Raw genomic sequence first — 26887 nt, 5'->3', positions numbered from 1 at the left:
AGGTTGGATGTCAGAGGAAAGGAGAAAGAAATTGTGGAACTAGGGTGGGTGTCCAAAAAAGCTTCTAGTACTCTTTTTATGCAGTGTGCCACAGTAAGATCATATTGTGCTTTGTTACCAAAGTGAGCCCATCGCCGCTATGTAATCCAATGTGACCATTGTTTGCTTTGTCACCTATTTAAGGTAATTTCTTGCCTAATTTCATGATGTGTTATCAAAATGATGTCCTCTTCTAGTCTGTGATCCAAGTGAGGTAGCAGCATCAAACCCTGTAAATTTCATTAGGGAGCAGCCAGCGATTCGCTTGATTTCCCTATCGGCCATTCCATCTGTGAACGGATGAGAGTGTTCCCAGGATGAGGGTCCCGCTTGCACCCTCAGGGTATCCGTCTGAAGACCACAGTGACTTACCGATTCCAACCATCACAAAGGCAGCGACGCCATTGAGGATTCCTAGGTACTGGATACCGAACACCACGTGATAGAGAAAAAGGGCAACTAGGCAGCTCAGACCAATACTGGCGATGCCAAACAAGGACAGGAACACTGCAGAGAGAGAAGCAAAGTCTTCAGAGGGTGAAGGTGCAATCCACACAAAGAGAGGAGAAAGAATAGAACGGGGGAAGATTGTCAACGCAAATGAAAGATTAGAAAATAACAGTGAGGACAGTCACGATCAATCTCAGAAACAGGAAGGTGTGTATAAAGTGACTGTGACACACAGAAACGGGAAGCGGTACAATGGATGAAACACACTATCAGCTGCACACAGATACAGTGCAAGATATGGGAGGACAGAATTTTCAATTAGGGGAAGGCTTTCTACTGCAGTCAGACATGGTTTAAGATATGTGAAAGGAGAATCTATCAATCACAGACACAGAAGGAGAAAAATGGGCCAAAGAAGAGCAGGGGCAGAAAGCAAATATACCGTTTTGCAATTGAACCAAGTTACACTCAGATTCTGTTTAACACAAGGTTGAATTCTGAACAGTAGCCTGCCACAGACTCAATGTTCCCATCATTTGCCCCAATATCCAGCTTCGTAGATATGCTGTCATCATATGAGAAAGGGTTTCACTTTGCAGCCTGCCATACAACACATTATCCTGCCCTACACCAATATCCCCATTACAAACCTCAGGGTTTCTCTCTGTGTAACAGCCTACCATGTAAGGAAAGAAGCCCTAGCATGGCTTGGAAAATCAGTGTCGTCCGCCCATGTTTGTTTTTTTCCTGGCCTGCCTTATTTTTACATAGTGGACCCATTAATCTGTATGATGCCCTTTATCTAGCAACCAAGAAGGAAACTTTGCTTTAACTCTCTTGCTCAGATCTAACAACCACCATGAATCTTTTCTCACTACTCTGAACTCTTCCTGTTGTAGAGTCCTCCCCAGCCTGGGTACCCGCTAATGTGTACACGACACATGGAGCTGTGTATTACACGTCTTTATTCTTCAGTATGTGACTGTGAACCTATACTTTTAAACTTGCATTCACTGCCCCACGTTCTAACTCTTACGTCATCATGCTACGGAGTCTCTCAGGATCCAAATAGGTTCCGTCATTCATACTCACAAGACACGGCTCCACTCTGCATCGAAAGCCAGCAAAATAAAGGCCTAAAGCTTCATGCCATTACTTAAAAGGTGAGTTAGTACTTGTCTTTTTCGCCAATAAATGTGTATTTAATCTGGACAATGAAAGGAGAATCTGGCTGAAGCAGCACAGAGAGATGCTTTATGGGAGAACCCAAACGCTGGAAACAGGCCATATTTTCTGGAAGGATACTATTTTACTGTGGCTTACACGGAAGGGCGAGAAGTTGTTCTGCTTATTGAAGAGAAGTGCAGACCAAGAGGAAGACCAGCACAAAACCCTGATAATTGAAAAACAATATGGAGGTCATCACAGGGTGTGAGCACCCAGCAGCAACGAGGATCTTGCAGTCCCACTGAAAGAACCACAGAGATCCGTTTCACATGTGGGTGAGAAGCTGTGTAGCCGCTTTCCACTACTGCAGTGTGGTGAACCTGGGCACTCCTGACCAGTCATGCACCCCCAACGACACAAACGGGGCCCGCATGCCGACCCAGTGGGACACAGAGGTTTTTCCTCTTCACCAGGTGTCTTGGGATTCCAATCTCTTTGCCTTGACTAGTCGTCTTGATTAAGAAACCATGGGAAGGTAGTTCCCAGGGCTCATTGTTTCCAAAGCTTTTTGGTGCTCAAAGTCACTGGTGGTTCATGTTCTGAGGAGTTACTGTGGACCCTGTGAGTTCCACCAGTCTGGAGGGTGCCACTGCCAACCATAAATCTCTACAACAACTTGACCATTTTAAAGTACCTGGCTGGATTTTGTTTCTTTGTAGATGCTAAACTAATCTCTATAGAGAAGCGGGACAACATGGGAAAAAACACCAGGAGCATCTTTAATGCAGCAGCTGCAGTGGCAATAATGCCACTGCAGCTGCATCACTCCTGGGTAGGGGCCCCTGCATCCAATTATGGCAAGGGGCAGGGACCAGGATCCTTACTGGCATTAAGACCCATGGCACACTTGCTATCCCATTAGGGATACAGCAGAGGGGCCATACGTTAGGTGAATGGGGAGAAGTGCAGCAGAAAAGAGACACCCAAATACCCAGGATTGTAGTCATGATCAATCATGTCTTCTAAGTGCTTTCATCATATATCAAAACATTCATACAGAAGTGCTGGTTACCACACACCTTAGTGGGCAGACCTGGAGAGAAGAACCCATCAGTTACCCCACGTTTTCCCATTGAAGGGAGGCCTGCCTACTCAACTCAGAAAGGCACCAATCATATACTCCAGGGTTTTTTCTGTGCAGTGAGACCAGTGCATACCTCACCACCTAGCCTTGTAAGAAAGCATTCACCATATACTGTAGGGTTTCACTTTGCAGTGAGGCCTGCATACATATCAGCACCTAGCTCTCTAGAAAGGCTCCCATAAGGTACTTAAAAACCTCTCTCTGAACAGCAGCTCATCATACAGCACAAGAAAAAGCATATCTTGCACTCACAATGTCCTCCATAGGTTTGTTTGCTCACTTTACTCACCTGAGCAGGAGGTGAGGAGATACACGAGTACAGCGATGCAACTGCTGCTAATGAAGGCCAGGGACATGTCATTGCTGAAGGTTTTCCTCACTTCGTAATCAAAGAGATCGGTCCCACCATACAGAACCTGAACTTTACTGAAGAAAACAACGGATTCTCTTTACCACATAATGCACACAACAACTAAGAAATCATTCCTCCCTCAGAGAATTAATAAATACATAGCTATTATAAGAGACTCTGTGCTTGGGAATCTTGCAGCCAACTCTTGATGAAACAGATTATTATTATTCGGTGACAAAGCACATAGACATGTATTTTGTTACATGGAATCTCACAGATCACAGTGGTAGGAAAAGGATTTTTACCAGCATCGGACTAGGTCAGCAAATAGGCTCAGGCACCAAAATAAATCTGGCCTCTAGTAGCAGGGGTGTAGTTTGGCCAGCAAGATTGGGGAGTGTGAGCTTCAGATTTCCCAACAATCATGCTGGCACATAATGTGAAAATGCATTAGACAACAAGAAGGGTGCACAAGAGGGGCTTAAGGGGCAGTGGAAAGGAGTCCGAATTGGCTGGGGGTAGTAAGTGACAGAAAACACATTATTTTGTGAAATAACCATTCTTTTTTAGGTGTTTCCAAACAGAGAGAAGGGGTGTGTGTGTGTGTGTGTGTGTGTGTGTGTTTGTGTGTGTAAAACCTCCTGGTGAAATCCAACAGACACCTCACCATACACAACTGAGAGCATCTGTACTCAACTATTTATCATAAAATACATTTATCAGCGGGTTTTAACACCCTAAACACCCTGCGAAGCTACGCCCCTGTCTATTAGTGAATCAGATAGCTAAAAAAGTGGCCCGTGCATAGGTGATTTGCAACAGTAAAAAACAGCCCACCAGACCTTTAAAAAAAAGTCCACAAACAGCCAAAATATGTCCCATATACTGACCGGTCAGGCCAGCTCTTCTGGCACTGGAGATTGCCCTACAGCCCCACCTGACTCTATTGCTTACCCCCCTTGACCATTTCTGCTATTGGTCTAAGTGTCATTCACACTTTGCTACCATTCATGACAGCATACAGCAGGGGCCAGTGGGTCAACCCACTTCAGTCAACAGCTCTTTTGCCCTATAAATAATGGCATTTTTCCTGATCACATGTGGACATCTGGTTGCCCATGAGCGTGACTCAGTGGCACAGTACAGGTCCCCTTTAACTTATTTTCTTTTCCTGTGTTAATTTGTTTTCTTTTTAGAGTTTATTTCAACTCCCCAGACAATGCAACCAGGCTACTACTTGGCACTCATTTCATCTGTCGGCCAAGACTCCAGAAGAGCCTCGGAGTCTCAACCGGGCTGCTATATTGGCCTGGTACTATCCATAGTGTATTGTTTTCTAATTCAAAATTGTCTACATGTTGCTTCTAAATATGACCTTTATTATAAAACTTTAAAACTACAATGAACTATGTACAACACTATTGAGAGACAGTTACCACCTTCTTTGATTTATTTTATTGAGTGTGTGCAATAATAAGAGCCCGATTATGATTTTGGCAGACGGGAACACCCATCCGCCAAACTCCCGACGGGGTGGTCGCCACCCTGCTAGCTACCTCCCTGCCGGCCCCGTTATGACTTTCCCAAAGTTTCCAACGGTCAGCCCAGTGGGAAAGTTGTGGCAGCGTGGTCGCTGGCTTATAATTGAGCCGGCAGCAATGCTGCTGCAAGCAGGGGGCTCCAGCACCCTCGAAATGCACACATTTTGAGGGTGCTGGACAGGGGGACCCTGCCCATGGCATGGGTACTGCAGCCTCCCCTCACCCTCCTTTTCATGGCTGTGGTACCACCGTGAAAAGGCTGGCGAAAAAGGTTGTAGTCAGCAGGGCGGTGTTGAATTCAGCGCCGCCCTGGCTGATTACAACCTGCCCCTGCCATCAGCCCGTCTGGATCGAAGATCTTGGTGGGAACGGCGGAAGGTTGGCGGGTCTGCCTGCCTACCTCGTAATGTGGCAGTCGCAACCGTGGTGGTCCGACTGCCACTGCAACATTGGTGGCCCTCGAACCGCCAATGCTGTAATAAGGTCCTTGGTCTGTGGGTGGATGAATTGATGCATGAGTGTAAGAATTAATAAAACACTGCTTGTATAAACTCATCAGAAACTAAACAGGCACTTTATATTGTGTATTTGGCACATTTAGTTTCAAATTGGTTTCAAGTCTTGCACAGACTGGGTAGTACTTATCCCTTCCTCTTATGCATAGGAAGGTATGACAAAAACATATCAGTTACCTTATTTTATATTGTGATTATAGCCCACTGTCGGCTTAGGAGTCCTCAGGAACCTGTTTGGTGCTGAGTTCCTATTTAAATTAGCTGCAATAATTATTTTCCGTGAAATCGACTACAGCACAGAGGACGGGTTAATTCATGTTTGCTTAATAGCAAACAAAGGTTGTGGTCTATTTTGTCAAACTGCATGTTTTTTACTATATGTGTTGCATGGCAACAGGAGGTGACCAGGTGTGTCATACAATATGCTGTGGCATTATGGAGGGTAGTTTCACCTCTGTCCTTTGCCATTGTGAAAACATGCATACCGTAAATAAAACCGTTTTGAACTTCATGCTATTTTTAATGTCTCTCACTAAAGATACTACTTCACCAATGACATTTAGCTAACTGCAATTGTTGGTACACGAGAGTAGTTGAAATGCCAAATTATAGAAGATATTTTGTATACGACAAAATTGTGTAAACAATCTGCATTCTAATAATTTTGATTTCTAAATATTCCAGCAGAGCCTTGTTGACCTCTGGCCTTGTCATGTGACCTCTCACCTTGTGGACTCCTTCTCCAGGACAGCCACGTAGGAAATGACAAAGTCCTGGAACTTCCTGCGCTGTTCTTCCCATCGATCATCCAATGAGTAGTAACCAGGCAGTGGCGCTCCAAAGAGGATCTCACTGCGTAGCAGCGAACTGCGCATGTTCTCTGGTGTTAGACTCTCGTCCACATACCAGTAAAACTCTGGGTGAGTCATTGCCAGCTTCAAAGATCCTGTGAAAAACAGAAGAGGAGAAAATGATTTTAAAGAATTAACGAAATTTTAGAGAACACATGCACCCATCACATCCCCGAGAGGCCATGACCATCATTAGGAGTGTGGCAGGGAATATTATCTACAGGGACACTACGCTTTGCATAAATCTAGTTTGGCTTTTGTCTCTAGGCCCAGAATTGCTGCATCCACCAACTCCAGAGCTGGTCATTCTAGGCAGAGTCGGACTAGGACAGAAAATACAGCTGAGAACCAAAATAAACATGGCACCCATTTGTGAACTAGAAAGCTAAAAAACGGTCCCAAGTTTGCAAATGGTGGCAGTTTTGAACCTGTAAAGTCATGCTGTATAAGTGTTTTGCAAGGTATGGAAAACGCATTGATTTGAGCTAGCTGCAAGCAGTGTTTGTTTTAGAACCAGGAAAATCAATAGTCAAAAAGCAGACCACAAAACGGGGCCACACACAGTCAGAAAACTGGCCCACGCATTGACTTGTCAGACCAGCTCTTTGTACACTGCCTGATTGCCCATAGCTGAGTGTGAGTTTGATTTCCAGAGACACTGCGCTGAGCCCATGTGTAGTGCTGCAGGAGTTGCAGGCAGCTATTACACACACCAGCTCCCTGGTAATGCTGCACCCACACGTGGAGAACTCATAGTGAGCATTACATGAGACAAAAAACGTGACTCTGAAACCATGGAGCCAATGAGCACACCAGTAGGAGGTCTATAACCTTTACACACTTACCATCCATGAGAGATACTGGCACTACCAAAACAAGAGTGACCGTTATAAGTGGTTGAGCATAATCCTTGGCTCAAACTCCTGTCAGTGAGCCTACTTGTTCTCAGAGGGTTCGCTCACAATCTCTTGCACTCAATGTTACTCATTCATTCTTATTCTGTCTCATTCACTCCTACCCACTTACTCTTATTCACACTTTCCTTCACTTTCACTCGCTCTCACTCAGTCTTACTAATTGACACAGTCTCACTCATTCTCACTCTGACCCACTCAGCCTCACCCATTCATACTCAGTGTCACTGAGTCACACTCATTATCACTCATTCTGAATCACTCAGTGTCAGTTTTACTGACTCAGACTGACTTAGGGTGTCATTAGGAGGCTGGCAGTCCAAGGACAGCCAGCCTCACTGTGACAGTCGGACCCCTACAACTGTGGCATTCCGAACGCCACATTACAACTCTGGTGGGCTAACCCGTCAGGCCATCACTGTCTTTGTCAGGAACGTAGTTCCCGACGGTCCGACAGCGGTCTGAGTTGTACTTAGCCAGGGCAGTGCTCACTTCAGCGCCGCCTGGATGAATACAACTCAGCTTTCCACCAGTCTTCTCATGCCGGGGTCCCCGCCACGACAAGGCTGGTGGAAACCCAGTGGGGACCACAGGGGGACCCTTGCAATTCCCATGGCATGGGCAGTGCAGGGCCACCCCTGCCCAGGACCGTTGGAATGCTTTGCAGACAGTGGGCATTCCGAGGGTGCTGTGAGCTACAGTATTGGCGTTGGCTCCCTTAAGGGAAGCAAGACCAATATTGTAGCACTGTTCCCGCCGAGCAGCCCAGTGGGAACCACATACTACATTGTTCCCGTCGGTCAGCCGAGTGGCAACATTTGTAATATGCACGGGCTGGCGCCACTGCCATGGTGGTGGCGTCATCCCTTGCAAGTTTGTCGGTCCCATGGTGAGACCACAAAACTAATAATAAGGCCCTTAGTCTCATTCAGTCCCAATTACTCTCTCTCATTCGGACTCACTCAATCTCACGGTGAATCTTTAATTTGTAATCAGTCTGACTCACTCAGTTTCACTCTGACTCACCCAGTCACACTGTGGGCCTGATGAACAAAGGGCTTCCACACTCATGGCAGAGGTCTCATGGTCATGGGGGAGTTTCAGCACGTGGGGTGAAATCCCCTCAATGATAATTCTCCTTGTGGAGATTTTACCCCTAGTGCTGAGGCTCTGCCACAGCTGTGGAGCCTCCACCACGACTGCAGAGGCCCTTCGTGATCAAGCCCTAGGTCTCTCTCTCTCTCATTCACTCAGTCTCATTCAGTCTGGCTTACTTTTACTCATTCCAATTAACTCATTATCACTCTGACTCATGAATACTCAGTATCACTCTTCTCACTCAATTCCACTCATTCTCACTCAATCTCACTCTGACTCACTCAGTCTCATAATGACTTACCCTGACTCAACCATTCCTCTCACTCTGACTCCATCAGTCTCATCGATTCATATTCACTCATTGTCAGTCAGGCTCAGTCTTACTAATTCTCACTCAGTCCCATTCACTCTCACTCAATCAGTCTCACTCGGACTCACCAAGTCTTACCAATTCTCATTCAATCCCACACATTCTTACTCACTGAGTCTCACTAAGTCTCACTCCTTCCCACTCATTCTCACTAACTCAATCTCACTGTAACTCACCAAGTCCCTCTTAGCCTCAACAATTCTGCCTAAGTCTTGCTTAGTCGGACTCACTTAGTCTCACTAAGTCTCATTCAATCACACTCATTCGCACTAACTCAATCTCACTGTGACTCACCTAGTCTCACCAACTCTCAATCATTCTCACTTAGTCCCACTCATTCTCCTCACTCTGACTCACTGTAACTCAATCAGTCTCACTGATTTTAATTGTGAGAAGGGCCTAATTATGAGTTCGGCGGTCCCACCGCAGGACCGCCAAACTCGCGGGTAGGATGCCACTGCCATGGCGGAGGCATTCTTTTCAAGCGTATTACAATGTTCTTGCAGGGCTGACAGTCCAGACCATTGTAATATACCTTTACGCCGGGCTGTCTGGCAGGAACAGTGCTACAATATTGGCCTTGGTTCCCATAAGGGCCCTTAAGAGCAGAGGCCCTTAAGAGCAGAGGCCAATATCGTAGCACTCCAGCACCCTCAAAATGCACACTGTCTGCAAAGCAGACACTGCACATTTCAACGGTGATGGTCAGGGGAACCCCTGCACTGCCCATGCCATGGCCATGGGCAGTGCAGGGGCCCCTGTGGCCCCCAGTACTGGCTTACCCCCAGCCTTTCCATGGTGGTGCAAACACCATGTAAAGGCTGGCGGTAAATGGGGTTGTAATCAGCCAGGCAGCGATGAGCTCATCACTGTCCTGGCTGAGTACAGCCCCAACTGGACTCACCACATCAGGAATGACGTTCCTGGTGGGAACTGTGGTCTTTAGGCAGACCACCTAGAGTGCGCTATCTGACTGTCACTGCCAATGTGGCGGTCCTTGGACCGCCACACTAGTAATGAAGCAATAAGTCTCATTTTTTCCCTAACTCACTAGACTCACTTAGTCTGTGACTCACTCATTCTCACTCTGAACTACTTTGTCATTCTCACTCACTCACTCTCATTCATTCGCATTTGTACTCACTCTTCCAATGGCTCATTCTCACTCACTCTGACTCACTCCTTCACTGAATCACTTTCTCTCACTCACACATAGGGCCTGATTACAAGCTTGGAGGGTGGGATACACAGTCACAAACATGACAGATATCCCGCCCGCCATATTACAAGTTCCATAGGATATAATGGAACTTGTAATGCAGCGGGCGGGATATCCGTCATGTTTGTGATGGAGTATCCCATCCGCCAAGCGCATAACCAGGCCCATAGACACTCATGGGCTAGTCACAAGTATACACTTGTGAATTATTTACATGTGTAAACTTACTCTTACTCTGATGCGTGATTTTATCACTTTTTGCTATTCACAAAATCCAAGTCTGAAATTACTCAAAAGTGTAGAAATACACATCTCCATTCTCCGTAAAAGAATGTAAGTGATTGCTAAAAAAAATTGGAACTCTAGCAACACACATAACCAGTCCCCAGTAGTGCAAGATCTTCGCACTGGAAGATAATAGAGGTAGGAACTTAAAATAAAAGCCCATAGGAAATAACATTAAATTCAATTAAATTATTTAGGATAGTTAAAAATATAAATTAAAATAGTTAAATGCTAAAAATAATTTATATAATTTATAAAAAATAGTACATATTATTAATTTAATTATACAATATTTTAATAACTTTTTTCATTAAGTAAATTTAACAAAAAAATGTAAAAGAATATAAGCAAATTCATTTCAATAAATTCTACACTTCGCATTAATAAACTTTTAAAATGTTTCTTATACTTTAAAATGTGGAGTTCTCCGCCTCACTGTGGAGCCTCCCTATGGCAAAGTATAGGGAAAATTAAAAAAAAGTTTATTTAACTTTTTATTAAACTCTAAACAATAGTCAAAATGTTACAATAAATATTAATATAATTTATTTGTACTCATTTATTTCAAATATAAAAATAAAAAATGATACTGCACTATGAAATTAATTTTGAATTAAATAGTTAAAAGTAACTTAAAATAATTATGCAATAAAATTATTAAAATTGATGTTCTAAATGCAAAAAAGGTTATGAAATACTTTGTATTTAAATAATGAAATTACAAATGTGTTCTATTTTATGAATTATTTTTAACATTATTTCTTATGGGACTTTAACTTAACCCCTTAATTTTTTTATTTTCTGGGTAAGGGCGGGTTACAATACCAGTGGTTGTTCATGTGTACTACCAGATTTACTCCATGTCTTAGCTGAAGTCCTTTACTACGGGTTTTGGGTCCCATTTTGGCTAGTGACTATAGAAGTGCAGTTTGTGAATAGTAATGGGTTTACTCTTCTGTGGGTGGTCTGACACACCTCTCTAAACCCCTCTCTAATGCTCCCTGAACCTGCTCAAATCCCCCTCACTCCTCCTTTAACTTTTCCTGTTTGTCAGTAATCCCCATTTTCCAGCCTCTCCCCTATTTGCCTCCCACACTTTCTACTAAAGCATATACATGTGTGTGTGTGTGGAGACTTCACAGTCGGTGTGGAGATCTCCACACATATAGTTGAAGTGGAGGCAGAGGTGTAACCTCTGCACTTAGGTCTGTGAATAGCATTTTGTAGTGTGCTTTGTACTGAATAACACAGTTTGTGAATAGGTCCCACAGACATGCTGAAACATGCACACTATTTCAAAGACGCAATCTCTCTCCCATATGCACACAAGATTTAAAGTTTTTTTTATTTACTTTTCTGACAGCTCAAGTGTAGTTTGGACTCCTGCTGTTCCATTTACCCAAGGGGAGCCACATAGCTCCATTCTGCTTCCAATGTTGAAGCATGAAACTGAAACCTTGAACTTGTACAGTTACAGAATCGAGCTGTAGGTTTCTAATTTTTAATTCCATCCTTTAGCAACTCTTAGACAAGTTGGGAAAGAGTTGGGTGATAGGCTGATTGGTGTGTTGCCACGGGCACTGCAGGGCTTAAGTCTTCTGCGCTGAAGGCTACCTTTAGCAGTGACCATTTAGCATGCTTTGGCAATCTCTCTGAAGGGTGCCGCAGTTGCGTGGTGCAGGCGCCATCATGCGCGTCAGACAGCCGTCAAGCAGTGTCACTAGCTGCCTTAGGCTCTTGCTGCTCCAGAAGTAGGTCAGCTTTTTGATATTAAACCAAGAGTGAATAATCAATATTATTTAATCTTGGTTTAATAAAAACAGGCCTGAAAACAAGCAGGGCCTAGTCCTTAAGCCCCGAAGGGAGAAGTACCACTGACTCCGGGGTAAACTCACTTTCAAGCATGATGAGATTTACAAAAAATTACCAGAGACAATAACGAAAAAAAATACGCACAGCTGTGACGGGTGCATTAACCCCACGAGTTGCATGATGAAGGTGACAGGGAGTACAGAGTCCAGAATTTGCATTTCTGTATGGTCCTATATAGATTAATTATGTGTTCCTGAAGTGGAGAATAACATGCGTCAGTGAATTACAGATGTTATTGCATGCAAATTCTCTCTTTTGGAACCACTGATACAGAGGCAAATTCCACCATCTCAATGCGTAGGTGGAATTTATGAGGACAAAATATCGTACTGCCAAATATCGAATCTATGAATATCGCGATGCAAGAATATCATGGACAAACTTTGAGGACCAAAATATCGAAACGTAAGTGCATAGAGGGAAAGTATAGATTTACTATTCCTAAATCCACTTCTACGTACCTTGAAGAGATATTTATATCTTCAAGGTACATATATGTGGACTTAGGTACAGAACATCCATCTTTCGATATCTTGGATGCAATATTTTGTCCTTTATCTTTGAATTCCTTGAAGGTCTAGTTTCGCTATACAGGGGGCATACCAGGAGAAACACAAGTGGAGTTACTGGGTGCAAGTTTACACTCTGTCGAACTGTAATTGTGCTTGTTAATATGTCCTGTGGAGATACCACTCCGTAAGTCTGGTAGTAAGGCACTACAGGGGAATTTGAGAATATGTGAACAACAGCAATCTAACAGAGATACTGACACATCCAAGCGGCGGTGTCAGTGACTAAACATCCTGACTCTAACAACAAACATTGGCCAAGCCAATAAAGCTGGTGTTCACAAGCTTGTGGGACGGTTCAAATTTGAAACATTTGTACTGCAGGCATATACCACAAAATAAAAAGAGAACAATCATTTCCAATGCAACGGGTCTCGCATTTCTCCGAGTTAGAGCTATTAGCAGTTGTAAACTCCCAACCGGACTTTTCTTGCCAAATTAAATGGAAAAAAGAGCGCGATTGCGCTGCTACAATTCACTCGTAGTGAAACCTATCGGCAAAAGTGCAATCATCTATGTAACCGGCAAAAGTGCAATTACCTATGTCACAGGGTCGATGTCATGGAAAGCGCTCAACTTCTGCCAAGCGAGATCGCGCTGCGAAAAAAAGAGAAAAAGTAGTCCACAAACCGGACGGAAAACAGCGAGCCTCGCATGTTTTCAGTACTTGGTCGCTGCGCTCGAGGAGGGCTAACCACCGGAAAAGGCATGAAAGCAAGCAGATTTTAACAGGCAAGCCTACGAACCAATGAAAGACACTGACGTGACATGGACGGGGCTCCGAGCCCTTTTGTAACTACTAAAGCGTTTCGCAAGCGAAACGCATGCACAAGCGCATGCGACACAGGCTCAACCCTAAAAAGGAAACATGCAGCAACATAACGTGGTTGCTATATCATTGCAATAAAAATGTTCAACCTAAAATACAATCACTGGTGTGTGGTTGTCTTATCAGTGATATTTTAAATAGCAAACCTCCCAGTTGTACCATGTGGTTTATTCTTATCATTATTCGTAAAGGAGACTAAAATAAATCACCACAAAACTAAGCAATAAAATTGCATGCAGCCATAAGGTTTACAATGATGCTTACAGACTTTATGACAGTAACTTTAAAAAGGAGACAGAAACTAAATCACCATCTAACTGAGCACTCAAAGTATAGGTGAAAAAAGTATCCAGTACTTGAAGTTAATGTAAAAAAAAAAAAAAAACATGTTTGCGCCAGGTGTATCACTAAAGAGAAATGAACTACTTTAAGTGGATGTACACACTGTGCACAGGCTTTATGCAGACAGTCATATTGAAGGAAGCCATTGGGTAAAGTGTACTAACCCATTGCCCGATGTTGTAAGTTGTGTTGTGTTAGCAAAATGTTGATACCAATTTAATAGACCAATGAATGAAGCCAGCTGACTAAAAGACCATCTGTGTATGTATATTATGTATGAAGTGTTCAGAAAAACAATACTCTGGCAAGACATCTAATGCTCTCACATGGGAAAGGTCTAAAAAGGTATCCAAGAACCAGTTTAAACCCCAGAGCCCTGAGAGAAATACTGACCATACATGATCATAGCATCAGGGATTCTAAGACCAGGTACACGTCTTACATGACTGGTAGCAACACTATTGCGACTCAGAGAAACCAGATTACAGACACAGTGATTCTAGCAAGAGGAAGTCACAGATCTAGTGAGCAGTCAACAGCCAAATGAGTTGCTGACAGCGTAAAATAAGGCACTTCAGGGACAAGGAAAATCTCAAAACTAAACCTAGTGACACTATGAACATGGAATTTAATGCACTAGAAAACCAAAGGTTCGAGAGACAAAATTACCCAACGTACACACCATCTAAATATTTTACACACTCGTTATCCATGTGGGAAATGGAAGCCCCAAACCACAACAGAAAATAACTGATCCAAACATGGTGACGGTACCAGGGAGGAATGTGAGACTGCTACGATTGAAAACCTCACTAAACCTCAGTATGGAAACGCATTGAACACTGCCACACAGAATCTGAAATTCAATGTAGTACTAAACGTATAGTGCTGACAAAAACTTAACCAAACCCAAAGGGATAAACTCACCAGGCGTAAGCAACCAGACACACTACAAGATGGAAAAGCCCGAAGGACACATCACATTACCAAAAGAAGAGAAAGACCCTTTGGATTCCTGCGAGCCCCAAAGGGTGTGCTGATGCTCCTAGTAGGTAATAAGAAAGGCTCTGAGGGCCTTGGAGCACCAAAGGACACATTTACTCCTAATATACACTGACAGCACAAAACGCAGAATCAGAGCTTCTGTAAAGGCCTCAGAGCCCGGAATGGTGCACTGACAGCTCTAAAATGGAATCATTAACTTCAGAGACTCCACGGCCTAGACGGTACAGTGGCACTGCCAAAAGCACTAAGGAGAGCTTACAGCCTTGAATCTAGACAGGCATTACTAAAAGTAATCAAGTGATCCTACTGAGATCTCTGGGGCTTGATGTATACACTTGCGCTGCAACAACATGATGTGAGGCGAGGCAACTGCATGCACTCTCGCAGTAAGGACAGTAAATTGAAGTCCATGGTCACTCACTGGTTTCAAATGGGGTAAATAGGTGAATCAACATAATACAATGCGTTCTTCGGAATTCCAGTGCACAACACCGGTTTCGTTTTCTTTCTGTTCACACCATTGTCTCAGCTCTTGTAACCTGGCCATCAAGTAAACACAAACTAAGTGCCTGATATATGTTTTTGGTGGTTGACAGGTCCTCCACCAGGGTGACAGAGTAAATTACTTTGTCACCCTGACAGAGGTGCTGCGCCAAATTTAGAAACATCTTCTGGCCTAGCAATCATTTCTAGCACTGGCAGGAACAGCTGTCACAGCGGTTTCTGTTAATACAATGTTATTTTCCCATATAACTCTGTCAATGACAGAGCCGTATGGCAATCTTACCAAATATTTTTTATTTTCAAACAAAAACTCCCCCAAAAAAGCCCCCTTTGTCATTGGAGTTTCTCCGATGGCAAAGAGGCATTAAGCACTTTTCAGAGCGCTTTCCCACCAAGTTTTTCCTGGTGATTTTGGGCATTGAAATATGGCTAAATGATTGCCCGTCTAAATTAGGTGGGTAGAAATATAGCCAAACCTCTGATGGCCCTTACTCGATCAACCTGTTGAAGAAGTTTGTCCAAGGCAGGGACAGAGTAGTCTCCACCATCTTCAGACTATGGTGTGTGCGTTTTTAAATTGGATTGGCAGGCCATAGTATTGGCGGGGAAGGAACTACTTCCAAAAATATAAATCAGGTTCTAAATCCATTAAGCCAATTTCAAAAGATAAAACATTTGTACATTTTGACAATGTCTCTGAAGCTCTGAAGGTAACAATAAAAAGTCAGTCTGGTCCTTCCTCATTAATCCCTTCCACTTCCATGTATTTCTACGTAAATCAATCTCGTATTGTAATAATCGGTCTTTCACCTCCTTTAACAGCCTCTTAAGCACTCTCTATCATCTGAAGTGTACTTCATTTCTCCCTTGTGACTCCAAGAAATACCAGAAGACGGTTTACAGAAGTCATACTTTGCACCTTCCTAGCTAGTCATTATATGCCCAGGTATCAGTTCTCTGTGTCCTACTCATCCCTTTCACATCCATCCTTGCCTGTAAACAACCAGTCAGTTGAACCATCTTCCACTCACCTCTTCCATGTTCCCTTATGGCCTTAAATGACCCTGTGAGTTAGATCCAGTCTCTTTCCTTTTCCTAAACCCCCCAGCCCAGTGAACATACCTTGGATGTCGGCCAAATCCTGCCCCATTCCATCGTAGTAAATCTTGCCCCCTCGCTCTGTTGGGTAAAAGTAAGTAAGAAGGGAGCTTGGTGGAGAGCAGTAGGAATAGGTGCCCAGGGGAAGGTCCTTCAGAACCTCATGGGGTTTCCAGCAGAATTCCCGGAAGCGTGGGTGGTCCATGATCTTCCTCTCAATGCGGTGAATAGTCTGAAGCCGCTCCCTGGTGAAAATGTTCTTATCACTGTCCCCCTGAGCCAAGAAAATGAGTTCAATGCGCCAATGGGCATGGGTCTGCGTGTTAGCATTTGTATAGACACTAGGGTGGTCCCATTGGGATGTCCCTCTTGAACGGCGGGCTGTGTGGTTGGTTTCTTGCGCTTCTGGGCTCCTGCTAAGGGAAGGCATGGAGTTGACTGTGCTGCGCTTGGTTCGGACAGCATTCGCCAAATGGGAGGAGTTTGGAATGTTCTGTGATAGTTTTGCGGTGATCAAGCGTTGCAGTGTTTCAGAGGAGAAGTCGGACACTTCCCTGTGGCTCGAACCCCAGGTTCCAAATTGAGACTTTAAGGCAAGAGTGAAAGCATCAAAGCGTCGGGAGGACTCGTGGTTCGGTATCTCAAAGGCATTGTAGGAGATATCGATATCGAGAGGGGCAGATGTAAAGAACATTAGTGCTGAGAGGACCACAGGCACCAGGAATCCAAGAAAAAGTATAAAACCAGCAGAATAGGGGTTTGTAAAGAGCCAACCCACGACATTCCAGAAGCCAGGCTTGGGCAGGACATCCTGTACAGGACTATAGCTCTTCTGACATGGCCCACATAGCTGAGATCCACTGCACCTGTTTGGCACATTAAAGGTCACCTCCTCCTCTTCCACATCAACCCAAGCATTGTGTAGTAAAGGATCATCATCTGTATCCATTTCATTAACCTGCAGGAAGAGGAACAGAGGAAATGTCAAGCATTGGAGTTTGCACAGAACTTAACACCTGATTGGGCTAAGTCCTCAAGAAGTCAGAAAAGATCACAAGGTCACAGGGAACTTCAGACTGTTCTGGGTGAAGTAAACAGGAGCCCAGAAAAGAAGTAAGCTTATAGAGTAATTAAAATTGTATAGGCATAGTTAGCAAAGAGTTAGAAAAGCAGATTAACTTATACATAACTCAACAGCACAAACAAAGTGCGAAGCCTGCAATGTGTCAGACATGAGCTCTGATTCTGGGCTTAACAAAAGAATAGGAGTAGTCAGAAAGAAGTAGGGAAAGAACATGAGATCACAAACTACTCATCACCGGATACCTTGAGAGTTAGCAATATGTCAGCAATGCCGGTGAGCTCACAGAGACTCTGTAGCAAACTTGACAGAATCAGCAGCAGTTCAGAAATGGTATGATGTCACAGAAGACTTACAAGAAGACTGTGCAAGAGTCATTAAAGCATAAAACCAAACCTATGACTCAATATCAGCTTAAGCAAAATAAGAAAGCATTTAACAAATTCTATACAGAGAGAACGACAGACTATAGCAGAATTTCCCTCCACCTCTCTTTAAAGAACACTGCATCACAACGAAGTAACAGTTCACCTTCACTCTCAGAACTCCGCTCCCCCTTCCTGCATCTTTGCCTTTGACTCTGTAGAGCTCTCAACTGCCATTTGGCTAGGTGTGAGCTACAAAAATACCATATACATACATGGCTCTCCAGAGAGAAAAACAAAACAGACCAGCACACAAGCAACACTTGGCCCTATGGCATGGGCTTAGCATCCCTATCATGAGAACGAGTGTGGATAGAGAGGTGCGGAAAGTGACTGACTTGATAGGAATTGTGGACCGAAAGGTGTGGAGAGAGTGACAGACCTAATAGGAAGCCCACACAACAAGCTTACATCAGTTGTGCAAGTGCAGAATCCATCGATGACATCAAGAATTTGTAGGACTATATCAATCTCTTGGACACCAAGGGGCTTTTTTTACAAGAAAGTGGCACATCGGTTCTGATGCGCAACTTTTCATATGTCGCCCCTGCCCCACACAAGCCTGGGGTCTGTACAGTTTCTCCAGCCGGGCTGTTTACACAGCCGTGTTAGAGAAACCTAAGTGTGCACCTAAGTGCGGCCAAATACACATGCGCACTCAGGTGCACTCTCTTCTCCTCCCGCCTCCCGTGGCTAGCCCCGCCCCTCCCTGCACTGCTGGCTGAGCCAGCAGATGAAAAATAAAATAAAAGGAAGCTATCATTTTATTTTTCATCTGCTAGCTCTTAGCCGGGGGGGCGACGCCCCTCCGCCATTGCGGAGGAGCCGCCCCTGGGATTGGTCACACCTTAAGTACATACAGTCTCTCCAAAAAAGCAAACTAACAAGGGTTGCTTCAGACCTTGCAAGTACCAGACTGTGCTTTGGCGCCACACCTGCAGGCTTAACATGCTAGATAAATTACAAAGTACGATCCTAGATTGCTTTGAAAGTGAATTAAGACAACCACTGACAGATCTATGGGTAGCATGCATCGTCTTCACCCCAACCTCCTGCTATTAGGGAAGAAGCTGAGAACAACTCCCTAAGGAACCACATTTAGTGCTGGTACAGAAGAACACTAGCACAAATTGTCTGCAGATTTGGCAAATAAATTAAATAAAAGGGTAGAAAATAACACTACTAATTTGCATAAAGCTTGTAATGTGTCTCTTTCCTGAGGACTGTGCAGACTATCGGGTGGGATATAGATTGTCTTCAAGCTGGACAAACTGTTTTTGCAAGACTGCCATCTCAGGCGGAGGCTCATGGCATGCTATGTTGGTTTCAGTAGTTGTAGGAAGCTGGGTTGTTCACTGGGGCAAACTCTCCTGCCATAGAGCAAAACTAGCTCTTAGTTAGGTATCTCTGCGTCCCATTCCCAAATACAGCCTTGTCTACCCGTTTGTAGTGCAGGACCGAAGAGGAAGACGACTGCAGAAAAAGCACATCACCACTACCAACCCAAAAATTTAATGAAAAAATCACTCAGTAAAGTTCCGGACCAATTAAACAAAATTAAAAGTTGTTTTATGACTTAAATGGAGTAAATTGAACATTGGATCAGAAGATATAGAGTCTTCCAGATTTACAAGACCTCAGCACTACGAAAGTGTCACTTTTAGTGATGCTCCTGTGGCGCTGTGTAGTGGTCCACATTCACAAGGTGGCACTAAGCCACTTTTTGTGGCTTAACGCCACCTTGTAAGTATGGGCCCCTCCGACGCAGTGCTCTGCGTCAGAGGGGCGTGCAATGGGCTGTGGGTGTTCCACCGCAACACCCATTGCTTTTTACACTGCCCAAGATTTACAAGAAGGCATAAATCTGTGGCAGCACCAAAACCTAACGCCACCCCAGGGGTGGCGTTAGCATGGCACAACAAGGAGGACTATTTTTATTCCTTATTTTTTTGCTTTTCCCATGTGTGCAACATTCTGCAGCACACATAGACGAAGCAAAACGTCATTAATGATTGTTTATGTGGAGGAAAGGAGACCTTCCTGCACATAAACAATCAATCCCCTCAATGCAGACACTCTTGGCGCAAGGATGCCTGCGTTGGCACTGGTAGCTAAATTTAGCGACGGCACCAAGGGAAACACAGGGGTGCGCTGTATTTTTGTAAATATGGCACATCCCTACGTTTCTAGCTTATTTTGATGCAGCACTGCGCTGCGCCGCTTTTTTTGTGAATTTGGCCCTTAGAGTAATAATTCCATTCTGCATTGATAATAAATAAATGTCCACGCCTACCACTCACAAGTGGCCACTTCACGCTTCCTCCGACTCTAGGAGTACAATACCTCCCACTCCAGGAGGCCTCTTGTGTTCAGCCAGGAAAGAGTGGCTGTATGAAAGTCAGTCACCTTTTGCAGGCAGGCACAGTTCACTGCTTCTAAAGTACACAGAGCTCTCTTGGTGTGCCCCTATCTCGCATCGCCATGGCAGGAAGAGTCTCTTTTAGTCCTTCCTAGTACGCCTAAAAGAGTACAAGTTCAGTCTTTGGTGCTGACGATGGAGAACTGTCTTTCTGGGTGCCAGCTCACAGTGAGTGCAAGTTAGCTCGTCACTCACTTCCACATTCTAGCAAAGAATCTTCACCCAGACCAGTGCAAACCAATTACAACTGGTCCACTGGTCTACTTCACAAGATTTCATTTGGTGGCCTTTGGTGTCCCTGGGGGGCAGCATGGGATCGGCTGACTTGGATCCTCTTTTAGAGCATACACAGTTCTTGGCATGGACAGCTATAACTCTTCACAACTCTTTCCGCAGTGTTGTCCTCTGTTTCTAAGATCTACACTAAGTATACTCATGGTCGGCTGTGTCTCTGCTGTGTTCTAACTTACAGCTGTGTTCAGTCTCATATCACACACAGAGCATGGCTAACTAACTTCATATGCCACACACAACCTCCAACAATTTCCTTCTCTGGTTGAGGTATGTGCTAGTCCTTGCCCTCGACAGGTCAGCAGTCTTCATGACATAGAGTTTGCGAAGGTAATGCACACGCTGTCTGAAGCTTCAGACCCAGACACCATCAGATACAGTAAACCTAGCAGAGGTGGGGGTTCCTCCTCTCTGATTTTCACCACCAGACACTCCTTAGTTTACTACCGGCTTCTCAATTTTAGCTAATAACTGGAAAATGATTGGTCAATGCGAAGCTTTTCAAAATATCACAATGAAAATGGTTTGTGACTAGGAAAGGACATTTATATATTCTCTCTGTCATGGTAAAACCATGCTGCTCAGTTTCACTCTTCCTGAACCCAGGTTGTTTAGAAAACCAAACCTACACAATATATTTTGTTTACTCAATAGCATAGGTTGCGCCATTTGAGACCGCAGAGGGTGCCCGCCTGGCCCATCTGCCTTCCACACATTCCTCTGTCTCATCTCAACCAGCAAGCTCATATTCCTGAGCCTTTGAAAGGGATCCAGCCCAGTGGCAGAACAAAATTTTAGTCCCCCGCCACTGCCTTCAAGGAAACATGATGGAGCCGCCCAAGCCCTGATACTGTACTGTTTCACCACCGCCCAGCTCCAAGAAACTTCAGATCTAGAAATGTTACAAAGATTACCCAAAACCACACGTTTTAGCATTAGACTGGTGACCATCGGGAGCTAAACTTGGGTGACAAGGAATGAGGGATGCAAGACAGCAAATTCAAAGTGAAAGTCTATTCAAAGTCTGGACAGGTTCTGCCTTTACTCTACCGAATTTTTTAAAACATGTTACTTACTCTTGAACATTTAAAAATTACTTTATTTAACGTTTGTAAGACTTTAGTCGTGTACATTATATTATATCATGGTGTTCAGTCAGCTATATTTAAAAGCAATTGTAATTAAAAAAATGTAAAGTTGTAATAAAAAGTAATTAGAAACATTCAGGAATCCACCGCCCCTTCCAGGCTCCTTATGATGCAATCAGTTAATCAAGAGCCATATGCACTTTATATCTGATCAATGTTTTTTATAGAATTTGTGAACCATACGTGGTGTTTTAAAATCAGACATTATGAATCAAATTACTTCATGGAGCTCTTCAAATAGATGGTCGAGTACACTTTGGTGCCCTAAATTAAATACATTTTCTTAGGATTATAGTGTTTGATCAAGTTAGGAAGCCAAGATTTGATTAGGTGAATGCTGCTGCTAACGGCTATATCCCAACAACCTGGGAGGAATCACTGGTAATTCACGCTCCAGGCGTGATTCCAAATGCTACTGCACTATTACCCACCTGGACTTTTCCACTAAGATCCTGAGTAGAGTAGTCCTAGAAAGATTGGAACAATGGGCTGAGGATAATAGAGTCCTCATAGAGTCACAATACGGGTTCAGCAGGGGGTTGGGTACGGTAGAGAAGTCTATTGATTTAGATCCTCTCATATGGAAATACACATGGGCTAAGACCGTCCATTTGCCCTTATGTTTTGTGGACCTATCTAGTGCTTTTGATTAAGTAAATCACTCAAGCCTGTGGCAAACCTTGTACTCAGCGAGGGCTCTGTTAGAAATTGTGTCATTGCTATCACAGGTATATAGAAATTTGTCAGCCAAGGCACATTATAAGCCTAATGCGGAGTGCTCCCCTCCGTTTAGTATTCGGAGGGGAGCCAGGCATGGGTGTGTACTGGCACCCTTCCTGTACTCTCCAAGTCTAAATGGTGTGTATAACTTACTCTAGGAAGTGGTCGCTGATGCTCCATGAGTGGAAGGAAGGGCAGTCCCTGTTCTCCTCTATGCTGATGATGTTGTCCTCCTGTTATGGACCACCAATGGCCTGAAAAGACTGATGGACTGCTTCGCGACCTTTATGGAGGGCAGGGACCTCCAAATTAATTTGAAGAAAACCTACACGATGATCTGTGGAAAGGAAGCTTGTAAGTCATGTGCTCACCAAATCAATGGCACACCAACAGAAACGGTCACTTAATTCTCTTACCTGGGTATTCTCTTCATCTCTAAGGGCTCCTGGTCGACACATAGAAAACAACAAGCTAAAGATGACACATGCCTGTTTGGCAGTTGTAGGTGTGCCACTAAGGCTGTAAACTAATTCGGGAGATGGTCTCAATTTATAGAGACAAATGTGTATCAGCAGCCTTGTATGGCAGTGGGTTATGGGCCTTCACTGAATCTACCATTCTACAACCACAAGAGAGTATATATTTCCTTGGCGTCTGCTTGTCACACCACAATCTACACCAGCCTCTATAGCACATATGGAACAGGGCTTGCGCCATTTGGAATATATTTTAGAAATTAGGCCCATCCAGCTGGGTCATTCCATTTGGAGTAAAGAAGAGACAAAGTTCACCAAAGCTATTTTAATGGATTGTCTAAGCGTAGATAACACAAAGAGAATACTGTAACTCTCATATATGTCCAAAACTGATAGCATAACATCCTTTAGTAAAAGGGAACTAAAACTCATTACACAAAAAAATGGTTGATGCCAGCAGTGTTTGGTAGCCTTTCAAAAATTAAACAATGGCCCGAGGCAGCTGCTAAATGTCTATATGATGGAAGATTCACCCAAAAAACAATGTGGTTTATCCTTTTCTGTTGCTTTTATACTGGAATCAGGAAACTCTATTTAAAACCTTTGCTTTTAGCTAAGAGTATCAGGAATTATACAGATGCTTTTCTATATCTATGTTCTTTGGAGGACCCTCTTATTAGTTTTAATGTGGCCTTCTTAATATGGAAACCCATATCCCTTAGAAAACATCTTAAACACTCGCATCGACCCCTATTCTGAAATTTTTATGCGACTTGTTGAAGGTCCAAACCTTTATCTACTTCCACTGGTCGTTTAGTGCCCCATTGTGAGGCAATAGCTTTGTACACTATCTTTATTGTTCTTCTCCTGGAAAGGCACCATCATGTTCTAGTGAGACCCAAGGCTCATAGTGCTACAATGCTGGTCTGAGAATGATATTTAGGTGGTTTGTAACTTTCTTTGATATTAACATAGTGGACCCTAGAGAGAGGTTTTTGTTTTTATAGAGCTTAGTGGCAAACTGGGGGACATCTCAACACGGCAGCTTACTATCTGCTGACAGGTTTTAATCAGCCTTACATCAATGTTCTAAGCTGCACAGGCACTTTGTAGTCCTCTAGAGGTTCGATCTAAACTCACTAAATTACATTTGCACTTTATAATGAATTGGCTGGCTCCACGTCTTGCAAATGCTAGTCTATGCTGTTGTTGTGCTATGGCTGATGAGCATAGGAACATGTTTGTATACTGGTTTTACTGTTTGCAATTTGCTACCTTAGCTTACATTCTGCACTTTCCATGTTGTATTTTTAATTGACATCTTTTGCCCTAGAGTTTTAAAATATTGTAAATGCACCGTGTCATACATTGTACTCTCTATGTCAGATGTAACACTGATATGGGCAGGACCTTGCCTTTGTGGTTTATGAACTGTTATTCGCACTTTTATGGTTTTATCTCAAACGAATAAAGATCCAACATCAAATCGAATTGAGCCAAGGATTCCTGATTACACGTTGAGCAATTCAACTACTGGATGTATACCTCTTTTGGCCTCCAATTATAACTCAACAGACCAAGGCTCTGAAGTTAATTGTCTTCCTAGAATAAATTAGTACACTCTGTTCAATAAAGCCAAATTACAAGTACAAGTATCAGATGTCAAATCAAACTGACACCATATGACACGTCTTTTTAGAAAATTCTGTATGATTCAGTTAAGGAAAATCCATACTGATGGTACAGGTGTTCTCTCCTATACAGCATAGCTCTAGCCCAAGCTTCTTACCTTACATGCTCAGAAGACTTCACATAGGACAGCTTTAACTCAGGTTGTGTGTATCTAACAGGCATTACACAGTAAAGCTACATCACATTGTCACAAACATACAAAACTCGGACCTAAAGTAGCGTCCCTCAAGTCGCAGAGGGGAAAATGTTCAACAACTCATTAGTTCCAGGAACCTACCCCTCCACTCTGAGTAACTGCTACATCAAACTGCTCATGAAGAATTGCCTCCTGCTACCAATTCGAGCCACCCAGTCAGACCTTCAATGGTGGATCCATTGAAAAACTGATATAAAGATCTTTCTTAATTAAGACCATTGATTTCATAGAGGAAAACAATCTACTCTCTGAACATCAAATGGACTTCTACCCACGCACTGAATCTGCCCTGATATCTAACAGGGATTACCTCTCAATGAGAATGGACAGAAATGGAGTGGTTGCACTATTACGGCAGGTTCTGTCCGCCACCTCAGGCACAGTTCACCTACAGACTCTACTACTGACACCCATGGAATGTGGCATCAGTTCATCTCCATTGACCAGCCACTGTAACTCACTACTTTTCTCAACTTCTATCTACCACCCATGCCAGCCTCATCAAATACTTCAGCTTGAGCTGTTGCTGTTACAACTACAGTGACAATACTCCTAAAGCTAGAAAACCCAGAGGACTTAGACTCATAAAGATTTGACCATTGTCTCTGTCCTGTTGATTAATTAATGTCAAACAATCATCTGAAACATAATGTTTCCAAACCTAAGAACCCTAAATGGTGGAGGATAAAAGAACAACCACCCTACATCCATCAGGCCAAATAGCCTAATCCCTACTATCAACACCAGGTGAAGGACGAAATATCAGAGTTATCACAGACTCTAAATTTGTACTGTGAATCAAGTAAATAAAAGTATTTTCTACACCATAAAAACTACTTTATACATGTTCCCTAATCTAGAAATGCAGAAACTAGACATGTCCCTTTTCATGACTTTAGTAATCTATACACATGATCCTTACATAGGGGCCCCATTCCTCCTACTTGGGAAAACTGTTAAGGGTCCCAAATACAGCAGCAGATCAGCTCCTACATCTTTGCCCACTGGAGTGCATCACGCCACTGTTCCAAGCACGTCACTAGCTACTTGTAGACAGACACTACAACCTTAAAGGTAAAACTGCTTTCATACTGTCTGTCATTCAAGGCAAAAATCCGTTGTTCATCCAAGGTAAGTTCCAAAAAATATAACTTCCTTCCGTGTAGGACAAAAATATGTAACTTCCTCCCAGCAAAGACAAACAACTTCCAAGATCACCTGAAATTCAGGAAGTAAGTAAATATCTGTTTTTTTATTAATCTGGTGATGCAGAATCATACAAACCAATGAACAAACTGTTCTGTTGATTACAAGGATAATGCGAACACCAGATGATTTGGTGCCATTACCACTGAAGAAGCAGAAGTTACCCATTCTCACCGAAGAATTAAGACTGATCAAGGATGGTAGGGACACATATGCGTCTGTCTCTCACTCTACGTCATTGGCACAGAAGCACCTTCGTAGCATCACAACAAGTGTATTCCACTACTCATCACACAAGAAACAAAAACAAGTTCCACATATGCCACACACATAACCCACTTCCTCCTAACCAGTGTAATACAATAATTTAATTTAAAACCAACATGCTCAATGTGTCGCTCATCCTTACCACACTACCCACTTAAGCATAGAGACACTTCCCACTTAGAAAACATTGCAGCTCAAATTTCTTCAAGTCAAGAATGCCCTGTGATATACCATAATATCGGATCACTAATGCACTATAGTGCCTCGTCAGGTGTATGAAGTACTAAATAAATAAAATTAAATTACAGCACAGTTACAAAGACTGTGGCTTTAGAAGCAAAGCATTCTCTATGATTATTCCTATATTACTTTTGTTCACTATAATCCTCAGAGACAAGTTTTCAGTCCAGGTAGGGCCACTTAGCCTTTCATCCTCCTGAAGTCTATAAAATGAGTATCATTAAGTTATGTAACAATACACAGCTGCTGTAAACCCCTCTTGTACAGTGCACTTAACAAATACATATTAATGTTATACCTAGGCCTCTTACCCAGCTGGCAAAAATTATCTTTCAGGCTTCACACATTAGAACTCCACCACAGGTTTCAAAGACCCTACTGCCTTTGGATAGCACCAGTATCACTCACATTACATAGATCAAACAGGTGTTGACTTTAGGCAGCAGTGCCATACAACTGGTCAGTTACCTGGCTACTAAGCCTGATTCTTGCCTGTGGCTTCCAGTTCCAGCTAATTCCAGACTGATCAAATGACACCGCAGCTGCCTGGGTTTTCCTGCCG

The 26887-nt window shown here is 43.4% G+C and overlaps 1 protein-coding gene across 1 annotated transcript in view; it reads right to left on the bottom strand.

Annotated features, from left to right (window-relative positions):
• Positions 1 to 26887, bottom strand: part of DISP3 (dispatched RND transporter family member 3) — a 145722-nt gene that overhangs the window by 77871 nt on the left and 40964 nt on the right. The window contains exons 2-5 of the mRNA XM_069241240.1: positions 16189 to 17122; positions 5935 to 6154; positions 3090 to 3226; positions 412 to 546 (exon numbers count right to left, since the gene is read on the bottom strand). Coding sequence (XP_069097341.1) covers positions 412 to 546; positions 3090 to 3226; positions 5935 to 6154; positions 16189 to 17113 — 1417 coding nt within the window. The 5' untranslated portion in view covers positions 17114 to 17122. The remainder of the gene's footprint in view (positions 1 to 411; positions 547 to 3089; positions 3227 to 5934; positions 6155 to 16188; positions 17123 to 26887) is intronic.

The sequence above is a fragment of the Pleurodeles waltl genome, chromosome 6, assembly GCF_031143425.1.
Source record: "Pleurodeles waltl isolate 20211129_DDA chromosome 6, aPleWal1.hap1.20221129, whole genome shotgun sequence".
In the NCBI taxonomy this organism is placed as follows: Eukaryota; Metazoa; Chordata; class Amphibia; order Caudata; family Salamandridae; genus Pleurodeles; species Pleurodeles waltl.
The sequence above is the reverse complement of the archived record's forward strand: the minus strand, read 5'-3'. Positions and strand labels throughout refer to the sequence as shown.